Raw genomic sequence first — 19,988 nt, forward strand, 5'->3', positions numbered from 1 at the left:
TAAAATATTTGTCTTTACTTCTAAGTGTTGTCTATCACTAATATTTTTGAATAAATAATTATACTATGTCGCGAAATAACTAAGAAACTTACTTCACAGTTTTGTCTTTGCTTGAATGTAAGCATACCACTTTTTAATTGCTTTCATTGCTGCCAAGGTGGCATTAGGTCATTAGGATATCAAAAGCCGTTAAAATTGCCATTCCTGCCAAAACTGATCAAAAATTTAGTTAGCTAGGTGGCCCTTTTGTGTGGAGTGCAATGTAGCACTTCCTTTAGCTGAGTAATGGGTATCTGATATTCGAGGACGTGAAAATAGTGTTTTCTATCGGCTATTTTCTAAAAGCTCTGAAAGGGTAAATAAAATTCGGCTTACAGAAAATAGCTTTTTTTCTTGTCTTTAACGCTTGTAGACAACTGATAAAAGGTGTTATATTACCATGCTTTAATCTGCGAATTAAAATCTTCTCTAGAACAAACCGTCATTTATTAATGTAGGTCGTAGCAACCTTATATATTTATACCCTTATTCGTAGAGTAAGGGGGTATACTAGAAATGTCGGAAAGTATGTAACAGGTTACTACGCAAAATCAAGTTATAAACGAAAAGCTGAAAAAAATTATCAGTGAAATGAAAGAGGCTTAGTGGCCTTCTTCATCGGGACTTTTTTTTTATCAGATGTTCGTATTTATCGAGCGCGTTGGAAAGTATTGCCAAACTCCAAGACCAACTGTGTTCGATTGAGAGCCGTTTTGAAGATGTTCTTGGCATACAGATCCCTACGGTATTTTTGCGAATTTTATATGTCTGCGGTATCTTTTGAAAACCTGACATAATCTATTTTTAAGTATGGTATAATAACTTGTATTTTAGACCAGTTACTCTTTTTTGGAATATCAGTTGGTCCTTCATTTACAATCTCAATGTCTTTTTAAATATTATACCTTTGATGCTGAAAAGAAAACGGATCGTGTATTGCGAAAAATAACATTGTGTTCTTCTTGCCTATGTGACGATGATGACAAACATTCAAAAGTTGTTAGTCCAGTTTTTTTCGAATGAATCGATTGACACCTCATTTACCTGAAATCTAGGAGAAAAAAATTATAGTCGATGCCATCAAACTTTAGAAACCCGTTACTCAGCTAAGTGCAGTTCAGGCGGATTATAATGTGAAGAATATACACTAAATTTGCTAACAACTTTTTAATAAATGTTCCAAATTGAAAAATACGTGTTCCCAGTGGATGAATATATTGATAAAGAAAATCACATTCAAATTTTTCAAAAATATTGAATAAGTTTTGGTTTGCTTTGGTAGTTTGTGGGTGCCAAAAAATATACGTGTGTTTGGAAATAAAAAAAAAACAAATTTTAAATTTTTACCACTCATAGAGCATAACAAGATATAGAAGCAAATAATAAGACTAAATAAAGGTTTCATTACTATAAAAATTTAATAAATTGTGATATAAATATAAAAGTTTACATTTGAAATTATTCTCTAATTTTTCTTTTTTGTATTCTTTGCCCTATCATGGATCTTGTAGGTGAAAGACTTGTGTTTTTTGTGTTTAGGACTTTACTCAGAAGGATCCAATTAACATTGAAACCAAGATTTCTTCGTAAAAATTTTTGCTGTGTACCTGTGCTATACACATATTACCAATGGTTTAGCTTGAGTGCTAGCATAAAACATTTTATTTGCCTTAATTACGTGTACATTGAGTCGATTTCATTAGTCCTGGTAAAGTAAGCCTGCCTAAACCGAAAAGGAATTAGTTAGAGGGCTTCAGAATGGCAGAGAACGGAAATGAAAACAGTTCGGAATTCCCATAAAATATGGCAGACGCGAGTGCTGAGATGGTCTGTTTTGGGTATCTGCTGGACCTCTTACATTATTTATCGTAGCTGCGTGATTGGTCAAATAAAATACGATAAGGAAAAGGGAAAACTGGTTATCCAACCACGCAATATCTGGACCAAAAGAATAGTGCTGTGCCTGAAGATTATAGTGCTCTACCTCAACTATTGTGGCATTCCATATATTATGATAGCGATTATTCCATTACTTCCAAGAGAAATCTTTAAGGCAGCGTTTTCTTCGCCTAAGTACTTTGAAATTCTTATGGGAATGGTCATCATTCAACTAACAATGTTCAATACTATTCGCTTGTGTTACTGGATGAGTAGCCTCTCCTGGAATAGATCCTTTGTGGGTCTGGCCAACGACGTAATACACCTAATCACCTTGATGGAAGTCAACGTGGGACCGCTTTACTTGGAACGTATCTCCCTGCTGATCCTGCACTTCTTACAGTTGGGTTTGACCCTGGTGCAGGTCGTGGGCTACAGTCAAATGCAGCTTCACCTCTGCTCGCTTTACAACCTTCTGCTGGAGTTGTTTTTTAACATGTTTGTGGTCTACCAGTTGCTGATTTTATCGTGGATGGCTGCTTTCTGCCGCTTCTTAAAGGTAAACTAGAGCGAGAATATAAAATTAAAGATTATTGGCCAGATCCTCCAGAATCACAAAACATATACTTCTTATTTCCGATTGGCAGCTCCTCACTTTCCTTAAATTTCAGATCTATCTGCAGGAACCGACTATAGGGCAACGTTTAAAAGTTCTTCGGCTATTTCGCCTCTATGCAAGGATCAGCAATGTTCATCAGAATATCCAGCTGATGTGGCTGCCGGTGATCAATATGCTATTTTCCGACATTTTGATGCTAGTGAGCCATTGGTCATTTATTATTAAAAGCATAATTCTGAACCGCTTAGAAGACGATTTAAACAGCAAATATTGGAAGGCAGCATTTGGCGCTCAGGCATCCCTGCTAAGGATTTTATTTATTGGTCTGTGCAATGATCAACTGGCCCTCCTGCAGAGCTTCATCAGATTGCAACTCTTGGCTATCGATTTGTGCTTCTCAAAGCTTGATCAGCTGGATCTGAACTTTGTCTGGGAAGCCAAGATCTTGGTTGGTATTTAACCATTCGAAAAATGTACTTTCTATATCCTCTCCTCCGTAGCAAACCTGTTTCGATCTACAATCGAGAGCCCAGCCCATCAAGAATCGAATTATGAGCATTTATCAGGAATGCGGATGCCCATTTGTCCTTAATTTCTTTTTTTGCGCAATGATTAACGCTTTCTGCTGTGCACAGTATGATATATTTTTTAGCGTAGATTCCGTTATTTCCCCTATGTTGTGAGATAGAAAAAAAATTTAAAAAAAAAAGCTATGCACACTTAAAAATTTTAAATAACAAATAATAAGTCATGAATACAAATTCAAAATTTATTATGTTTTTTTATCACATGTTAATGTAAGCCCATACAGAGAGTTTACTGAAAAATAGATTGACAAATGAAAATAAATATCTGCATATTGAGATTTAAAGATTCGAATTACATAGTTAAGTGACATATAAAAAAATTTTTTTAATACAATTCAAATTAATTATTTAATTTGAAAGTATGAAAATATTTGATGTGATATATTCATATTTACTTTAAATATTTTCTGTCAACTAATCAATATTTTATGCATTTAAATTAACTATGGTTGTGAAATTTAATATTTTCATAAAGTTTACCCGAAATTGAACAATGGCTAGAGGAATCAATTTGTAAAAGGCGTTACTATAATTTGTGAATTGGTTATGTAAACCAATTTCTTTTGAGTTTTGAGTAATTACACGGTCTTAACTGTTTGGTCATCTTTTATTTTAGCCTTCAGAAAAGCTGTCATATTATTAATAAATAGAACACAGGTGCACTCTAAGAAATACGATAAAGGTCCATCACTTACGTCAGAATGACTGGCATAATTAGGGACACTTCAAAATTTAATCTAATCAATACTAATCAGGGCCTGCAATCAGAACATTAGGTTGCTGAAAGGCTTTGGGACTAATTAATTACCATTGCAGGAACAAAGCCACGCTTTCATTATTAGTTGGCTAAAATGTCCGACTGGGTCGGTTTGTTATTGAAGGCAGTCTACTATTATGGACGCATTATCGGTCTTGGCAATTTCGATATTGACTGGCGGAAAGGTCGTGTTTTCACAGCCCTACGGAGCAGTCTTTATGTCCTTGCGATCAACGTCATCATTTTGGTGGTTATGTTTTTGCAAATTTTCAAGCGTACTGATCCCAATGTGGTCTTCGAGAAGGCAAACGCACTGCATCAAACTCTTATCATCGTTGTGGTCGGAATAAAATTAGCTTCAGGTCGTGTAGTTTCATACCTAGTTTTCATATTTTCTATTTGTTCTATGGGATTCTATAATTAAGAAACTCCTTTCAGGACTTTGCACCGTTATAAATAGATGGCGCCAGCGGGCCAAATTTATGCGTTTGGCCAGGAAAATGCTCCAGTTGTCTCTGGAAAAGCCGCAGGTGAAGAGGATGTCCCGCTGGGGAATCCTTATCAAGGTCGTCATAGCCATCGTCACTGACCTCCTGCAAATGGCAATCAGCTGGGATTCAGCGGATCGTGTGGACTCCAATCAATTTTTGGGCATGATCTTCCAGTTTTGGCTGTCGGCCATTATAAATTTGGCCATATCGCAGCACTATCTGGTAACCCTATTCGTTCGGGCCTACTATAATCTGCTCAACACAGAGCTGCGAACGGTGATCAACGAAAGCAAGATGTTAAGCTACTTCACCGTGAGAAGAGGCGTTTTTATGACCAGGTGTTGCTTCTTGGCGGATAAGGTTGATAGTATCGCTAAGCTCCAATATAGACTGCAGACCATTATAAATCAGATGAATGCGGTCGTCGGTGTACAAGGGCTGTTGGTGTACGCCGGATACTATATATTCTCAATAAGTACAACTTACGTGACGTACAGTATCCATAAAAATGGAATTGAGAATCTACAGTTGACCATTAAATCTGTAATATTGGCCTTTTGTTGGTGCTTTTTTTACTACCTGGACGCTACGATCAACCTGTTCATTATGATTAATCTCTTAGATGACCACAAGGAGATGTTGCGTCTACTTGAGGAGAGAACGCTGTTTGCACCCGGCTTGGATGCTCGCTTGGAGGAATCCGTAAGATGTTTTTTAGAAGTGACCAAGGGGCATTTAATATTTTATTTCTATCTTTTCAGTTTGAAAGCATTCAACTGCAGCTGGTACGAAACCCGTTCAAAATTGAAGTACTGAAAATGTTCTCAATCACTCGCAGTTCTACCACGGCCATGTTTGGATCCCTGATAACACATTCAATATTTCTTATTCAATGTGACATGGAATACTTTTGAGGTCCATGGTTCATTGCCAACAAGTCATATTTCCCAATCTGTTCCAATTTTTTTTTGTAAGACAACATTAATTAAATTAAAGTACTTAAACGATTTGCTTTTTTTCATTTGGAACAATGTTTGTTACTTTTTTATGTTATTTCTTCTCATTTTAATAAATGCTGTAGCAGATGTTACTGAAATCTGATTTATTAATCTTTGGGACTTAAATCATGTTGGGCTTACGAACTTGTTGATCCTACTAAACATTATACTAATATTTGTATATATGTAATCTTAAAGGAGATGGTAAAAAAAAGGGTCGCTTAAAACAGAAAATCACGACAAGGACGGAGCCATTTTCCTAGATATCATCAAGCTGGGGTGCTTCTTTTTAGAAATTAACTACTTGGTCTGAGCGAGGATCGTGATTGTTCTTAGGATAACTGCAGCTGAGACATAAAGGTTTCAAAACTGACTTATAATTTATGTAAAACTTTGTCATGGGAATGACAAAGTTGCACTACAAAATACAAAATACTGTAGCACTGACGAGCGCTTGTTGTTCGAAAATGACAACAAAATTTGTTTTTTGAGTTTTGAGTTTTAATTTAGGCATTTTTTTTACTTATTTTTAAAGGTAGGTATAAAAAAAAGCGATCAAAGAAAAAAAACATTGGTAAAACCGTTCCCATTACATATATCTTCAAAACGCTTAGAAATCGAGGTGGTTCAAAATGTTAGAGTGGCGTAGCTAAGCTAGGAAACATTTTGCACTAGATTTGTCGGAAAGTGGGTAATAGGTGGAAACAATAAGGAAATAGTTATCGAAGTTATTTTTGTCAAGAGAAAAATTCTTTAATCATAACAAATAATTCTTTAATTATAATAAAATATATAATATAATCTTACTATATATATATATATAACAATTCTTCGTTCCCTTATCTATACTATACCAAATATATCTCTAAAATTGCCACGTCTTTTTTGGATTTATGGACTCATAATTTCTGAAAATAATTTTAATTACTTCTTACAGTTAATTTACTTACAACCTGTTTTGTTTTAGCCAACGAAAAAGTTTACTGTGTAGGTCCTTTATCCAATCTTATTTGAAATCTTTACTGGATTTTCTATTTAATCTAATGCAATGTAGTCATTGACATCAACTAATTACCCTGCGCAGAAATAGAGAGCCTGGTTTCAGTTTTACGAAATGTTCGACTGGGTCGGATTATTGCTGAAGGCAGTCTACTTTTACTGCCACTTCATAGGGCTAAGCAACTTTGAGTACGATTGGCGAACAGGTCGCGTGTTCACATCCTGGCGAAATACTCTGTATGCCATCACGATAAACGCACTTATTGTGATAGCCTTTATTATGTATTGGACTGGACAGAGTATTACAAATTATGTATTTCGAAGCGCCAACAAACTGCATGAATATGTCGTCATTATCATGTACGGTTTAAAAGTCACTGCAGGTAAGAGAAAATTCAAAAATTATATGTAAAACTTATATATTTTTGCAGGACTTCTTACGTTGCTCAACCGATGGCTTCAGCGCGGTCAGACCATACAGCTAGCCAAAGACATAATTCGTTTGTATATGAGCAACCCGCAGGTGAAGAAAATGATTCAACGGGGTGTGCTACTGAAAGCCTTCAGTGGAGGTGGCACAGTCCTCTTCCAAGTGATAATCTCCGTGGGTGCTTTGAGTCGCCTAGGCTTGTCTCAAATTGTCGGTGTGAGTTTGCACACCTTCATTTCGTTCATTCTGAATCTGGCCATATCACAGCATTTTTTTATAATGCTTTTCGTTCGTGGCCAATATCAGATTGTAAACATACAGCTGCGACAAGTGATCGAAGAAAGCCTTAGGCTCAGCTACCTTCAGAAGAAAGGGGGTAATTTCATGACTAGATGTTGCCATCTATCGGATGTGTTGGAAGATATAGGAAAATTTCAGAGCCAGCTGCAGTCGATTCTGGTCCAGGTGGGAGAGGTTTTCGGCATCCAGGGACTGATGTCGTACAGCGGATACTACATATCATGTGTGGCTGCTTACTACCTGAGTTACAGCATGTATAAATATGGTCACGAAACTCTAAATACATCGTATAAAACTATGATTGTGGCCGGCATTTTTGCCTTCTTTTACTACCTCGATGGCTCGATGAATTGCATGAATATGTTATTCGTGTGGGATCACCATAAGGAAATGTTGCGTCTCTTAGAAGAGCGAACGGTTTTTGCATCTCGCTTGGACGTTCGCTTGGAAGAATCCGTAAGATAGAGAATTTTACCTTCCTTATAAATATATTTAAATGTACCCTTTTTTTTACAGTTCGAGAGGCTTCAGTTGCAGCTTGTTGGAAACCCATTGACAATGAATGTCCTGGGCATTTTTCCCATCACTCGAAGCTCAACTGCGGCCATGGTTGGATCTATAATAACGAATTCCATACTACTTATTCAGTTTGACATGACATATTTTTAAATGGGGCTTATGGAGTTTATTGAAATACAGCACAAGTGTCATTTGCACTTAATTCAATTATCATATTTTATTTCCCTGAAGGTTTCACTTTTCCCCAATAGTATTCATCTTATCTATTTCCGAAATCAACGTATTAGGTTCAACAGCCATGTTATGCCGCATCGTGGAAAACAAAAATGGGGACCCTTTCAGTACACGGAAATGGTCGACTTGGAAAGTTTTCTATTGGTGTTCGTCTACTATTATGGCCATGCCATCGGTGTTAGTAACTTTGAGTTCAACTGGCAAACTGGTCGTGTTTTTACTGCCACAAGGAGTACATTCTATGCAATTGCTATTAATTGTGTTCTGTTTACTCTATTTATTTATCACTGGACCGAGTATTGGAACATAATTAATTTCATCTTCGGAAAATCAACCAAGCTGCATGAATATGTCATCGTCATTATGACGTGCCTAAGGATAGTTATAGGTAGTGCGAAATATTGCACTAACTCTTTAACATCACTCAGTTACTACTCAATACTTTCAGGGCTGTTTACGTTGATCCACAGATGGTATCAGCGCTGCAAGATGATGGACCTGACGAGAATGGTGGTTCGGGTATTTGTTGCCAGACCGCAGGCGAAAAGGTTGTCCCGCTGGCGTATTCTCACCAAGTTTCTCTCTGGTACTATGACCGATATCCTCCAAATGTCGGTCTTATTGGATGCAATGGGTCGCGTGGGCTCCCAGTTCGACTCGGGAATGGGCCTGCAATACTGGACGGCGGCTATCCTGAATCTGGCCGTGTCGCAGCATTATCTTATATTGATTTTTGTTCGGGCGCAGTATCAGCTACTCAACACGGAACTCCGCCAGGTGATCGAAGAGTCCAAGGAGTTAAGTTGGAATCCACCAAGGCAGGGGGTTTTCATGACCAGATGTTGCTCCCTGGCGGATCAGCTGGATGACTTGGCCATGCTTCAGAGTCAGCTGCAGGCGATTGTGAATCGGGTGGAAGAAGTATTCGGCGTGCAGGGGGCCTTGGTCTATGCGGGCTACTACCTGTCCTCGGTATCCAGCGTTTACCTGACCTACAGCATCCTTACATATGGCTACGACAATATGAACATGACTCTGACCTCTATGATGCTGTCTTCAGCTTGGTACTTTTTTTACTACTTCGATGGTATGCTCAATATGTCCAGTATGCTGTACGTTCAGGACGATCAAGCGGAAATGCTCCGTCTACTGGACCATCGAACCCTATTTGCACCCGGATTAGATATTCGTCTCGAGGAAGCCGTAAGTTGCGAACAGCTAAATTATACGGAGTTTTGAAATGTATTTTGTTCCTCGCTAGCTCGAAAGCCTCCACCTTCAGCTGATTCGGAACCCCCTTAAAATTGATGTATTGAAAATGTATTACGTTACTCGCGGAACTACCATGGCCATGCTTGGGAACATAATAACTCATTCTGTTCTCCTAATTCAATATGATATGGAGAACTATCAATAAAATGAATCTAGTTCGATTTCTGCCAACTTGCGAATAAAAAACATTAATATTGTGCTTTAACAACAAATCGATTAACGACTCTGTTCCGTTGTAATGAGTTAGGTCGTAGGGCTGTTAGCCGCTCCACAAAATTACCCTGCCACTAATGTAAGCAAGGAAACCAATAAAATATTAAATAGATGACATCCGATCTTATCCAATCTGCTCGGAAAATCTATTTCATCATCATTAGCTAATTACCCTTTTAAAGATACAGGCGCAGCTAGGACACCTTCAGTTTTTCGAAATGGTCGACTGGGTCGGTTCATTGCTCGGGGCTGTCTACTTTCACAGTCACTTGATAGGACTAAGCAATTTCGAGTATGACTGGAGATCTGGCCGAGTGTTCACCTCTTGGAAAAGTACTCTCTATGCAGCTGCAATCAACTTGGCTGTTTTCACTTTGTACTTGTATTGTTTGACCAGTCAAATGAATTTGGGGGGTTTTTTGGGCAATGAAAACAAGCTGCGCTTATATGTTATCGTAGCTTCGTCCGGTCTTAGGACGATAGCAGGTGGGACTAGATATCAAAAAGACATAATTAACTTAAATTTGTTAATCATTTTGCAGGGCTTTCTACGCTGCTGAACAGATGGCGCCTACGAAAGCAACTGATGGAGCTGGTAAAAAATTTGATTCATCTGCACCTAGAATATCCCCAAGTGAATGGCTGGTCCCGCTGCGAGTTTCTCGTAAAGATCTTCGCCGGTTTTGCCACTGACCTCATTCATTTTACATTGGCTCTAAATGTGATGGGTGGTATGAGCTCGACCCAAACGATGGGCTTGGTTTTGCAGTTCTGGACCTCGACCATTCTGAATGTGGCTGTGTCGCAGTACTATCTGGTAATGCTTTTTGTGCGAATATCGAACTATAAACCGGGACTTGCGGCAAGTGATCGCAGAAAGCGTGATGCTAAGTTACCTTCCTCAGCGAAAGGGTACCTTCATGACCAGATGTTGTTATCTATCGGATCGGTTGGATAATATTGCCAGGCTCCAGAGCAAACTACAGTCGAATGTGAGCCAGTTGGGAGAGGTTTTTGGGTTTCAGGGGATGACGGTTTACAGTGAATACTACATAACTTCGGTGGTCACCTCGTACCTGACCTACAGTCTCTTTAAGTACGGACCCGAAAGCCTAAATTTGACACTTAAAACAGTCATCCTGGCCTGCAGTTGGACCTTCTTCTACTTTCTAGACGGCGTGCTCAATTTGTTCATAATATTTTTTGTGTTGGCTGATCACAAAGAGATGGGCCGTCATTTGGAGGAAAGAACATTGTTTGCATCCCGCTTGGATGTTCGCCTAGAGGAATCTGTAAGACACCATGGGCATTACTATCTTTTATAAAATGAACGACCGTTTTTTCTTTAAGTTTGAGAGTCTCCAACTTCAACTTGCAAGGAACCCGTTTGAAATCAACGTCATGAAATTATTCCCAGTAAATCGCAGCGCCACCGCTGCCATGTGTGGATCCATTATTTCGCACTCCATATTCCTCATTCAGTGTGACATGGAATATTTTAAGACTCCTCTCTAGACCGCTTGGCTTCAGCAAACAGCAGCTGGATTTGGAAATACTATATGTCTTATTAATGTTTTACTTCTGGGTAATTTTGTATATTTTTGTTTATTTGGTTACATAAACACATAAACGCTATGGTCATTAGTTTCCGTTACCCCTCCATTTTGGCCTCGAACTTATGTTGAAACCAGAAAAATGGGTATTTTTCAGTAGGCTCAATAACGCCAAAAGAAGGAAATGGTTGGCCAGAAGAAGTCCGAAACGAAGAAGTCAAAAGAGTCATACGACTTTGCAACATTTGAACCAAGATGTTCTGTGCCTTAAAACATTCTCGTGACTTTTTTTTTGTAATTTCAGTGTAATATCTGCATTCTACCCGTTTAATTCAAGGAGACAAAAGAGCTATGAACTATCTATTTAGAATACTGGTCGTTGGCTGAGTAGCTTGTCCTGCAAACGATCCTTTGTAGCCGCTGGAAACGAGGGGATTAATGTAGTAGCTCTAATGGATGACATTCTGGAGCTGACCGTGCTGCAGACTATTAGTTAGTTATGGGTGGAAAACCTCGTACGGCTAAAGTTGTTCTTTACCGCATTGTTACCTATAATTTAATTTAATCTAGGTGCTTTCGATTGCTTCCTTGATGTAAGATAATTATGGTATGAGGACCTCAAGCTTAAAATCATTATTTTTTTAAGACCTACTTGCGGGAGCAATCCCGAAATAAATATTAACGCTTAAAGTTAATAAAGCAAAGTGCAGCATGAAATCAGGGTTCTTTGGCTTCCAGTTTCAGTCATGCACAGAAGGAAAATGTTTCTACAGAGGTAAAGTGCATGCCTTCTATTTGAAGAAGCAGTTGAAAATGATTTTGTTAAAGAAAGCCAAAAAAGCCATATATATAAACTAAAATGTAAATGTATCTAAAATGTAAATTACAATGTTGTCAGTTCCCTTTACATGTTCGATTTTGATTGCAGCGAAAAACCATTTTATAAGCCACAAGTTTCCGTCGGCTAAAACAGACTAAATGTAATTTCAATGTGATTTATATTTCACAACGAATGACAATCAAATTACGCAATGCTTAAACAGAGAGAATGGCGAATTGAATTTATTTGTTGGCCTTTTAATGAGAGGCTAGCTAACCAGGCTGGATGCCAATGTCAGAAAAAGTTTGCATTTTTCAGCAGCCCGTTCTCATTTTTTTCGCATTTTGTTTGTTTGAGCTTGAGCTGTGGCCAGCGCACATAAATTTCAATTAACATAAATTTAATGCCAGCACACAAAGTTGGGCCAACAAACTCGGCCAACACGCACACTGGCAAAGAGGGCATTTTCAATTATTGTCTGGTGCAGAAAAGTTTGCTTTTCGGGCCCTCTACCCCTGCCAAAATAATGGCCGCCTTTCACCCCTTCGAGTGCAGCTTTTCCGGATCTAATGCACTTGACTCTGGAAAGGTTAAAGGAGTGGGGAGTGGCACTTTAAGTCGCATATAGCAAATGGTCAGAGGCAAAGCAAATTGCTGAAAGGCGCTTATGCAAAGCGATCAAAATGCGAGGCGACATAAACACAGAACGAGAGGAGAAAATCCAACCTCGAGGCAGTAAAACCAATTTGAAATTGTTATTTTAAGCGAGAGTAATCGCAACGAAAAGGATTCGGTGTGGGTTGAAAGTCGTAAAAAATCAAATATCGGCTGAGTCTGCCGCTTAAGATGGCATCTACCATTTGCGGCCAGATAAGCAGGAAACGGGGAAATTTCCTTTGTTTAGATATATGAAAATTGCCACAACACACTGCCACACCCCCGAGAAGCTGTGGGCCATAAAAATTCCAGGTAACGAAATGTATTTTCTGATGAAATCAGCACAAGATGGGGATGCGTGTGCGAGCTCCTGTTTTAAGGTTCGACCCTGAGAGTTGGGTCCGAGCTGCAAATCTTTGGAAGCCAATAAAAATGGCCAACATAATGAGCCAGCCACTGCCTTCTCGATAAAATGTAAATTGGGGAACTGATTTTATGGGCTTCCTACTTTCGGGAACCACATGGTGAGTTTTAGGGCAGGGTTGAAAGCAAGGTATTTAAACTATAAAACCTTAAATCGCAAGGATTTTTAGCCCCCATTGACCAAATGTCTAGGAAATAAATTAAAATTTCAGGAATGCATCGCCTTTGTCAAAACTAAAAGCTGCAATGGCGAAATTTCTATATTTTTGGATGCTTCCGAACTTGCGTTGGCATTTTCACCAGCACGTAGCTGCAATGAGACGAAATCATTTCCATTTCCCCGGACAAAATGGTTTTTACTGGGTCAGACCGACGACCATCTAAGGCCTGCATGCCTAAAAAGAGTAGAAATGCTGTCCAGAATCTATATAATTTACGGCTCTGCCAACGCCGAATGATGTGCCAGAAATTGCAGCCAAGCCAAGGACGGGCCAAAACACAATTTGACGGGAAGGCGGCAATTTTTTATTTATTTTTATGAGTAATTTGTTCGTTGCCACGCATTTTTATGGCAATGCAAGAAAGATGATTGTGGCCATTCACGCTCCGCCCCTGTTTTTTGCGCTTGTTCCATTGCAGACTGACTGATCAGGAGCGTACTTTTGTCCCAGAGGTATAAACAAAGTTTAAAGTTCAATCTAACAATGTTGATTTACCTCTGTTTCTTTTTTAACACAATATTCTTTTGGCAACCTGTGTTTTTTTAGATTTTTAAAACATTTATTCCACTTAATTATAGTTAAAGCTTTTGATAAATGAATAAAAAACAAATATTTTAGTGAAACTTTCTAGCATCCTAAATTTTATCAACATATTTAAGCCACCTCAGGGTGCACCTGAAAAATGCGTAAAAGACCAAATGCCAAGGTGTGTGGGGTAGAAAACCAGAGTAAACAAAAGGCAATTACGTGACAGTGGCAGGGACAATGACGAGGCCAACTCATCCTAGAAAGCGAGGATAAGCTACACCAACAACCACAAAAGCCAGGACAACAAAACCAAGGACAAGGAGTCCAACGAACAGCAGCCGAAGTGGCACGTAATCTGCCAATGGGGCGTGGCCAATGGACAGTGGCAGACACTTTTATTGCAAATCATTTCAAATGCTGCAAATGCTACCAACAATACAAGACGACAACACCGAGTGGCAACAAATAATGGCAGCCGACGACATGACATTCTGGGGGGATGCTGGGTATGGGCAGCCCCTTTTTTCTCTCCAGCTGCATGGAAATCGACTCAAGGTGCAATCATCCAGTCTGTCTGCCCCGATAATTCAACCCGATCGGGTAATAAGCCAAGCGAACAGCTAGGGAGCTGATTGAAGATGATTTAGTGATTTCCCATTGCGATTGAAGTGGTTTTTTAAAGGTTTTACATATTCACCCTGCTTAAAAAATCATCATCGTCTTCAAATCATCAGCTTTCGATTGATCTGATGGAACATTATGCATAAAAATTATTCCTGGAATATGAAATTAGGGGTTAAAGGTGATTTTAAGGTTTTTAGAGTATAATATATTTTATTGAAAATATTCCAATGAAAAGTGTTGTATTATTATATCTATATCGACTTAAAATAGTGCATTCGTCACTATGTGGATCGCGCTGATGCAAAAATCTCCCCGAAAAACAATGAGCTTCAAGAGTTTCTCTGTCCGTTTTCAGATACCTTGGAAACCGAAATCATCTGCCAACAAAATGTTACTCAAGCCCACACCCAAAATGGCATATTCCTTCCAATTGAACGAGCCCAATTAAACTTTCGGGCATATCGGCATCAGTTTTTAACAGCTTTTCCCGCCCACTTCAGTAACTCTCCGCCCCCCGATTTGAATGAGCAACTTAAGTTATCATTGTGTGTGCGCCAGGTGAGGGGGCAATCAAAAAGTTTACCTTTGCCGCAAATTGATGCCTTCTTATCTGTGCGAAATCAAACATGAAACTTTTAAGCCCCAGACAATTGGGCTTAATATGCCGAAAGTATCTGCCAGATAGCAGGCGCTGACATCCAGAACTACAGATTAAGTGGAGCTGGAATTACGACAACCAAAATAGGGAATTATCCTGCGTGTCGACTTCTTGAATTGGAATTTCCCTGGAACTCTGGACGTGGTTTTCGTTGGATGACAAATCTGATTTATGTGGCATTTGATGGCAAAGATAGCAGGTGGGCACTTCTTTCCGTCTGCTCATTTGCGACCATTTGTCGGCTAATAAATCTGCGGACTCCTCTCCTGTTATCCTGCAGCCCCGGCACTTATATTTGTTTGGCTTTTTTCTTGGTATTTATCAAATGTTCTTATTTCGTTGGCAGCTTATTAGTGAAGTCCGGCGAGCACAAGGCTAAGGTGCGACTTACGGATAAGTCCGCAGATATATTCTATTTATTTCCCGGCTTTGTTCAGCTATGCTGTCTTGTTGCTAAGGTAGTATTTTAGGGAAAATGCTAAAAATGGAGAAAATGTGTTAAAGCTAGCTTACTTTTTTGTCAAAATTTGTTGTTCCTGAAAAGACCTTTTTAAATATTTAATAGCTATCTAAAGGCTGAACCCGAATTCAAATTTTTATTATTAAATTTTGTATACATAGTGATTTACTTCAAAGCTTTTCACTATTTATATATAGGGTTTATATCTTCCCCCTACCTCTGCATTTCCTCACCTTTTTTCATGAACCTTGTCGCATATCTTTGCTCTACACTGCTATACTTGTCCATTTTTTGGCATTTCTATTTTTCGGGTAACTGCTCTTTTTACTGCTAAATGTTTTGTGCCCGGTTCCCTCATACTGTCTTGATTACTTTTTTATTTGTCGTCGAGGGCTGTTGTCACGTTCGGTGAGAACATTTTCACGTATTTGAAATATTTTCTTAAAATTACCCAATTTCCTTTGTGTTGCATCTAACAAACATAAATAAAGGAATACAGAGAAAGTATCTTTCTGCAACTGGACCGGTTAACTTGCCCCAGCTTTGCCAAATAATTGAAGCTGGCTTAATGTGCAAAGAACATAAATAAAAGACAAATTCCAGGGGGGAAAGATATAAAATATGTGCGAACTCACCGAGATGCAGACCCTTCTTAAATAAGCTTAACATTACTGTCTTTAAGAAAATTGAGCATGGAGTCGGTTGTTTGATTTTGAAACAAATATGTTTTATTAATGAATTTCCACTCGTTTTACTTCACAATTCTTCGTTCGGTTTCAAATCGCCGGCGAATAAGGTTCGCACATTGAATGAGGCTTAAAGATATTTACAGAGACTTCTCCCCCGTCTGGCATTTAAATTCAGTTGAAGTTACTTTATGGCATTTGATTTGAGTTGAGTTGTAAATAATTCCTATTTGCTTACGTGGCAGCTTGTTAGGTTTGAATTGTTTACGGTTTCACATAGAGTTTATCATATAGATTCGAATGCATTTTGCTTTTTATTTTCTTGCACGTTTTATACATCTAAAAGTTGTTATTTAAATACACATATAATTTACACTTACAATTACCACACATTTATGTTTTGTTTTTCGAATTAACGTTAATGCAATTTATGGGGTTCTTTAGTACGTTTGCATTGTTTTTAAGTTTTTGTTTTTAGTAATTTTCCTGTTAATTGCAGTTAATGGCATCGATTTTAAATAAGACTTAAAAAACAGTTACAGTTGACAACAATGCAGATTTATATATGCTTTTATGTGTGTGTATTTAAATATAAACTATTCCTATTTTAATTCTCATCCGCACACGCAATCACCCACTCAGGCGCTCACAATTGTACTCAATTAACATTTGAATGTCCGCTCATCAATGTTTAAGTGTATAATTAATTGTTTTTCATTGTTTTTCGCTTAATAATAAAATTGGCTCTGGCTTTTTGTTTTGTTTCGATTCTGTGATTTTGTTTTTCTGCCTTTGACGTCTTAACTCTGATTTAGTTAGCTCATAATCATATTTACACACAGAATTTATGGACATCAATGGGGAAAACAGTATGGAATCCATGGACAAAGCGCCTTTCTATTTACACAATAAAATCCATTTCATTTCATTTGATTTCGTTTCATTTCACTTAATTTCACTTCTGAATTGAGTTCTAGTTGTTATTAAGGCTTCATCACAATCATTTCGCTATTGTTTAAATTTGTTTTCATTACCCATGCTCTTTTGACTTTTGCTATTGTTTTCTAATATTGGGCTAACTAAATGGTTTACATTTCCTGTGGATGATGGCTAAGTCGAACCCGGAATGATAATAGTTTTTTTCAGGAAGGATCAAACACACTCAGAAGCACGCACTCGCTTTTAGTTAATACCCTTTAAGACTTTGGCAATTCATATAAATGTACGATATGTTTTTGTTAGTTTTAAGACTTTTCCAACAGTCACCAAGTTGTAATTTCTAACTTTGATTAGCTTTCTCTCTTTACATTTACCTTTTTTTGTTTAATTTAAAATTAGGTGCTTTTTTGGTTTGCTTCTTATGTGATTTCTTATCGGTAGCATTATTTTTTTAGCTAATTACAATTTTACATTATTTAATGCATGCTTATCGAACAACGAAATTGTATAGAAAAATCATCTATTCAAAGAAGACATTCTTTAGTTGTTCTGGATGAAATTGAGTGTTGGATCTACAGTACTCAGCGAAAGGTTGCTATTTTTTGAGCCAATTATGTTAAAGGGAACAATTGAAAATTACTTGATTATGGAAAATAAATATTTTTATTTATCCAGTTTTATTAGGGTTATATGAAGACATAAGTCATGAGGGATTGAATTTAAGAGACTAATACTTTCGCTTCGCACTGTACCGCACAGAATTTACCCAGCCTTTGCTTAAATTCTTCTTAGCTTTCACTTAGCTATGAAATGCACACCAATAAATATTGGTTTTCTCCTAAATATTTATAAGTATTCTTATTTATTTCGTTTTGTTAAACTCGTATTTTGCCTTGACCAACTTTTGTTCAAGGATTTTCCATTCATTTTCCCTCTATTCCATACGTGTGATATTTTAATTCTGTTTTGTATGTGAGTGAGCTTAACAATTATTAACATACAATACAGTTACATAAATATATATATATTAAACATTAACTATTTACAGTTTTTCTTCTTCTTTCGACACGGGTCTTAACATTTCCGTAGAGTGTTAAAACATTTGCACGCTTTTTCACATACTATTTTTCTCGATCTCACACAAGTATTTGTAATTTACGCTCTAAATAGATTTTGTTTTTTGTTTAAAATTAAATTCATGAAAGCTTTCGTTATCGGCATAAATAAATTAGCAGCATTTTTTTCGTTTGCTTGAATTTCTTTGTTCTTTTTTTGTTCATTTCCTGTTTTTGATTTTCATTGAGTTTCTTTGTTTGTTTTTCTATGCAAAGCGAAGACGGAAAAATCGGTGAAAAGTGTGTGTGCTGTGGAGGGAAATAGCCGCCGTGTGCCTTAATGCAGCTACCGTGCACTCAACGCCACGTTTTCCAGCTGCGTCGCGGATTTTCCGGCTCTCGTCCTGCGAATTTCCTCCTCGCGGCCAGCCAGCAACTCACACGCTTGTCGAGCTCCTTTCGCTTTAGCTATCCCTTCGGGGGCTGTCCGATCCATCGATATTTTATCTATATCTGAATCTGTTTCGTTTGCGATCCCCTGCGCCAGGGTTGCCACCACCACCGCCAGCGCCACCGGAAGTAGGAGGGTGAGGGGCGCGTTTGCCGTGGGCGGCGGAGCCGTGGAACTGGCTGCATTTGGATGGACGAACAAGAGCGATAAGATTTTGGTCACAAACAGTTCCCGGTAAGACGTACCTTGGACGGGATCGGCGCGCGAGTTGCTGGCAAAGACCGTTTCCCGGGACTCGAGCACGGGCGCCTTCTGCGGCCGGTCGCCCTCCACGGACTCCTCGTTGCTCCGCCAGTACAAGGTCGACAACTCGGCTATGCACTGCAAGATGCAACAGATTCTGGTTAGCGGCTGTGCGTACGGAAAACCACCGAACTTCCGCGGCTCGAAAACAATTTCAATCTTCAATTAATAAGTATCCTAACTTCTTATATAAAATAAAAAGGGAAAAGAACCCGAACTAACCGAAAAGCTTAAGTTTAAAAGGGTATGCATAGGCTCTTCTAAGTGCTTAACCTTTAAATTGGTAAAGGTTAAGCTCTTAGAATACCCAAAAATAATAAGCTGCAAAGTGTAAAATTAATAAAATATATATAATAAATTAGAATTTAAAATATTTTTTTGCAAATTGAACTATTCCCAAACCTACCCAAGCCATATTCTAGATGATTTTTGAGATTGTTTTGAGCCAAAAAGAAGTTCGACAGTGAAATATAATCAAATTGTAAGACTCACCTTCAGCTTCATATCGCCATTGCGGAAGTGATGCTGCTCCACTCGGAAGTAAAGGCCCAGCACGGATTTCTCAAGACCCTCTCGTCCCGAAACAATGTTATCGTATTTGAGGAGCTTCTGCTGCTCCACCGGCTCTCCGTTGACTTGCCAGGTCAGTTTTATGGCAGGTTTCGAGCTTCCAGCGGTGCAATTGACCCGCACATAGTCTCCTATCTGGTATCGCGGTCGTCCACCAGTGATTTTTGGCTCTTCGTGGGGAAGACCTAAAAATCAAATGGAAATAAGTGCAAAATATCAGTTTTAGGGCTGTAAACGAAATCGGACCAGAGGAAATTTCATTTATGGCCGCAGACATTTGGCTGGCTGTTGTAACTGAATTTTGCAATAAACCTTAGCCACCACAGACACAACCGGGGAAAGGGGACCCCTCCAAAGGGACACCAAACTCAACGAAGCGCAGCCGGAAATTCAATAAAAGTTCCAGCCGCGGATGCACTGACGGACTTTGGAAAAATTGCAAAAATGGCAAAAACAAAGAAAAAATGCGATAAAAATGCAGAAACGTAATAAAAACTGTCTAGCGGAAGTGGTAACACTCTGAAAAGTCCGTAAATATAATAAGGAAATGTACAAGAATAGATTGTATTTCATTTTCTTATTGGTTTCTTGATTTTCCAACTATTAATACGAGACTTGCAAAATTAGAAATGCAATCGTATTTGATTTAATGTGTTAACAAAACATGTTATTGGCTATCCTGAAGTCGCCTCAAAAAATTCAAC

The 19,988-nt window shown here is 38.3% G+C and overlaps 6 protein-coding genes across 8 annotated transcripts in view; 5 read left to right on the forward strand and 1 right to left on the reverse strand.

The window, feature by feature from the left end:
* Window positions 1-1,611: 1,611 nt before the first annotated feature.
* Window positions 1,612-3,238, forward strand: LOC108033504 (uncharacterized protein CG31750). 2 transcript variants are annotated; one of them, XM_017107848.3, is made up of 4 exons: window positions 1,612-2,112; window positions 2,194-2,476; window positions 2,589-2,984; window positions 3,037-3,238. In XM_017107848.3, exons 1-4 carry the CDS (start codon window positions 1,814-1,816, stop codon window positions 3,217-3,219), a joined length of 1,161 nt encoding a protein of 386 aa, XP_016963337.1. In that variant the 5' UTR covers window positions 1,612-1,813; the 3' UTR covers window positions 3,220-3,238. The 2 variants fall into 2 exon arrangements, with proteins under 2 accessions (XP_016963337.1, XP_016963336.1); XM_017107847.3 differs by having other exon boundaries at window positions 1,612-2,476.
* Window positions 3,239-3,974: 736 nt separating this feature from the next.
* Window positions 3,975-5,378, forward strand: LOC108033599 (putative gustatory receptor 36a). The gene is made up of 3 exons (XM_017107951.2): window positions 3,975-4,242; window positions 4,319-5,073; window positions 5,133-5,378. Exons 1-3 carry the CDS (start codon window positions 3,975-3,977, stop codon window positions 5,283-5,285), a joined length of 1,176 nt encoding a protein of 391 aa, XP_016963440.1. The 3' UTR covers window positions 5,286-5,378.
* A 1,105-nt stretch (window positions 5,379-6,483) lies between these two features.
* Window positions 6,484-7,767, forward strand: LOC108033603 (putative gustatory receptor 36b). Its single transcript, XM_017107956.1, has 3 exons — window positions 6,484-6,751; window positions 6,800-7,554; window positions 7,615-7,767. Exons 1-3 carry the CDS (start codon window positions 6,484-6,486, stop codon window positions 7,765-7,767), a joined length of 1,176 nt encoding a protein of 391 aa, XP_016963445.1.
* A 201-nt stretch (window positions 7,768-7,968) lies between these two features.
* Window positions 7,969-9,268, forward strand: LOC108033277 (putative gustatory receptor 36c). Its single transcript, XM_017107543.3, has 3 exons — window positions 7,969-8,239; window positions 8,300-9,054; window positions 9,113-9,268. The coding sequence occupies exons 1-3, from the start codon at window positions 7,969-7,971 to the stop codon at window positions 9,266-9,268; spliced, it is 1,182 nt and encodes a 393-aa protein (XP_016963032.1).
* Window positions 9,269-10,176: 908 nt separating this feature from the next.
* Window positions 10,177-10,851, forward strand: LOC108033276 (putative gustatory receptor 36b). The gene is made up of 2 exons (XM_044094378.2): window positions 10,177-10,628; window positions 10,687-10,851. The coding sequence occupies exons 1-2, from the start codon at window positions 10,221-10,223 to the stop codon at window positions 10,849-10,851; spliced, it is 573 nt and encodes a 190-aa protein (XP_043950313.1). The 5' UTR covers window positions 10,177-10,220.
* A 5,127-nt stretch (window positions 10,852-15,978) lies between these two features.
* Window positions 15,979-19,988, reverse strand: part of LOC108034159 (uncharacterized) — a 75,345-nt gene continuing 71,335 nt past the window's right edge. The window contains exons 5-7 of one of the 2 annotated variants that reach the window (XM_017108964.2): window positions 19,207-19,469; window positions 18,657-18,792; window positions 15,979-18,590 (exon numbers count right to left, since the gene is read on the reverse strand). In XM_017108964.2, the coding sequence (XP_016964453.1) occupies window positions 18,307-18,590; window positions 18,657-18,792; window positions 19,207-19,469 (683 nt within the window). In that variant the 3' untranslated portion in view covers window positions 15,979-18,306. Of the gene's footprint in view, window positions 18,793-19,206; window positions 19,470-19,988 lie in introns of both variants that reach the window. The other variant, XM_017108963.2, reaches the window with a different exon arrangement.

The sequence above is a fragment of the Drosophila biarmipes genome, chromosome 2L (genome assembly GCF_025231255.1).
Source record: "Drosophila biarmipes strain raj3 chromosome 2L, RU_DBia_V1.1, whole genome shotgun sequence".
Lineage (NCBI taxonomy): Eukaryota > Metazoa > Arthropoda > Insecta > Diptera > Drosophilidae > Drosophila > Drosophila biarmipes.

Bases quoted from the DNA above. Each gene is read 5' to 3' on its own strand.
- LOC108033276 (XM_044094378.2), top strand. From the start codon at position 10,221: ATGCTAAGTTACCTTCCTCAGCGAAAGGGTACCTTCATGACCAGATGT. The intron at 10,629-10,686 runs GTAAGACACCAT...TTTTTCTTTAAG, and splicing joins ATGTTCGCCTAGAGGAATCT to TTTGAGAGTCTCCAACTTCA.
- LOC108033603 (XM_017107956.1), top strand. From the start codon at position 6,484: ATGTTCGACTGGGTCGGATTATTGCTGAAGGCAGTCTACTTTTACTGC. The intron at 6,752-6,799 runs GTAAGAGAAAAT...ATATTTTTGCAG, and splicing joins CGGTTTAAAAGTCACTGCAG to GACTTCTTACGTTGCTCAAC. The intron at 7,555-7,614 runs GTAAGATAGAGA...TTTTTTTTACAG, and splicing joins ACGTTCGCTTGGAAGAATCC to TTCGAGAGGCTTCAGTTGCA.
- LOC108033599 (XM_017107951.2), top strand. From the start codon at position 3,975: ATGTCCGACTGGGTCGGTTTGTTATTGAAGGCAGTCTACTATTATGGA. The intron at 4,243-4,318 runs GTCGTGTAGTTT...AACTCCTTTCAG, and splicing joins CGGAATAAAATTAGCTTCAG to GACTTTGCACCGTTATAAAT. The intron at 5,074-5,132 runs GTAAGATGTTTT...CTATCTTTTCAG, and splicing joins ATGCTCGCTTGGAGGAATCC to TTTGAAAGCATTCAACTGCA.
- LOC108033504 (XM_017107847.3), top strand. From the start codon at position 1,814: ATGAAAACAGTTCGGAATTCCCATAAAATATGGCAGACGCGAGTGCTG. The intron at 2,477-2,588 runs GTAAACTAGAGC...CTTAAATTTCAG, and splicing joins CTTTCTGCCGCTTCTTAAAG to ATCTATCTGCAGGAACCGAC. The intron at 2,985-3,036 runs GTTGGTATTTAA...TCTCCTCCGTAG, and splicing joins TCTGGGAAGCCAAGATCTTG to CAAACCTGTTTCGATCTACA.
- LOC108033277 (XM_017107543.3), top strand. From the start codon at position 7,969: ATGGTCGACTTGGAAAGTTTTCTATTGGTGTTCGTCTACTATTATGGC. The intron at 8,240-8,299 runs GTAGTGCGAAAT...CAATACTTTCAG, and splicing joins GTGCCTAAGGATAGTTATAG to GGCTGTTTACGTTGATCCAC. The intron at 9,055-9,112 runs GTAAGTTGCGAA...GTTCCTCGCTAG, and splicing joins ATATTCGTCTCGAGGAAGCC to CTCGAAAGCCTCCACCTTCA.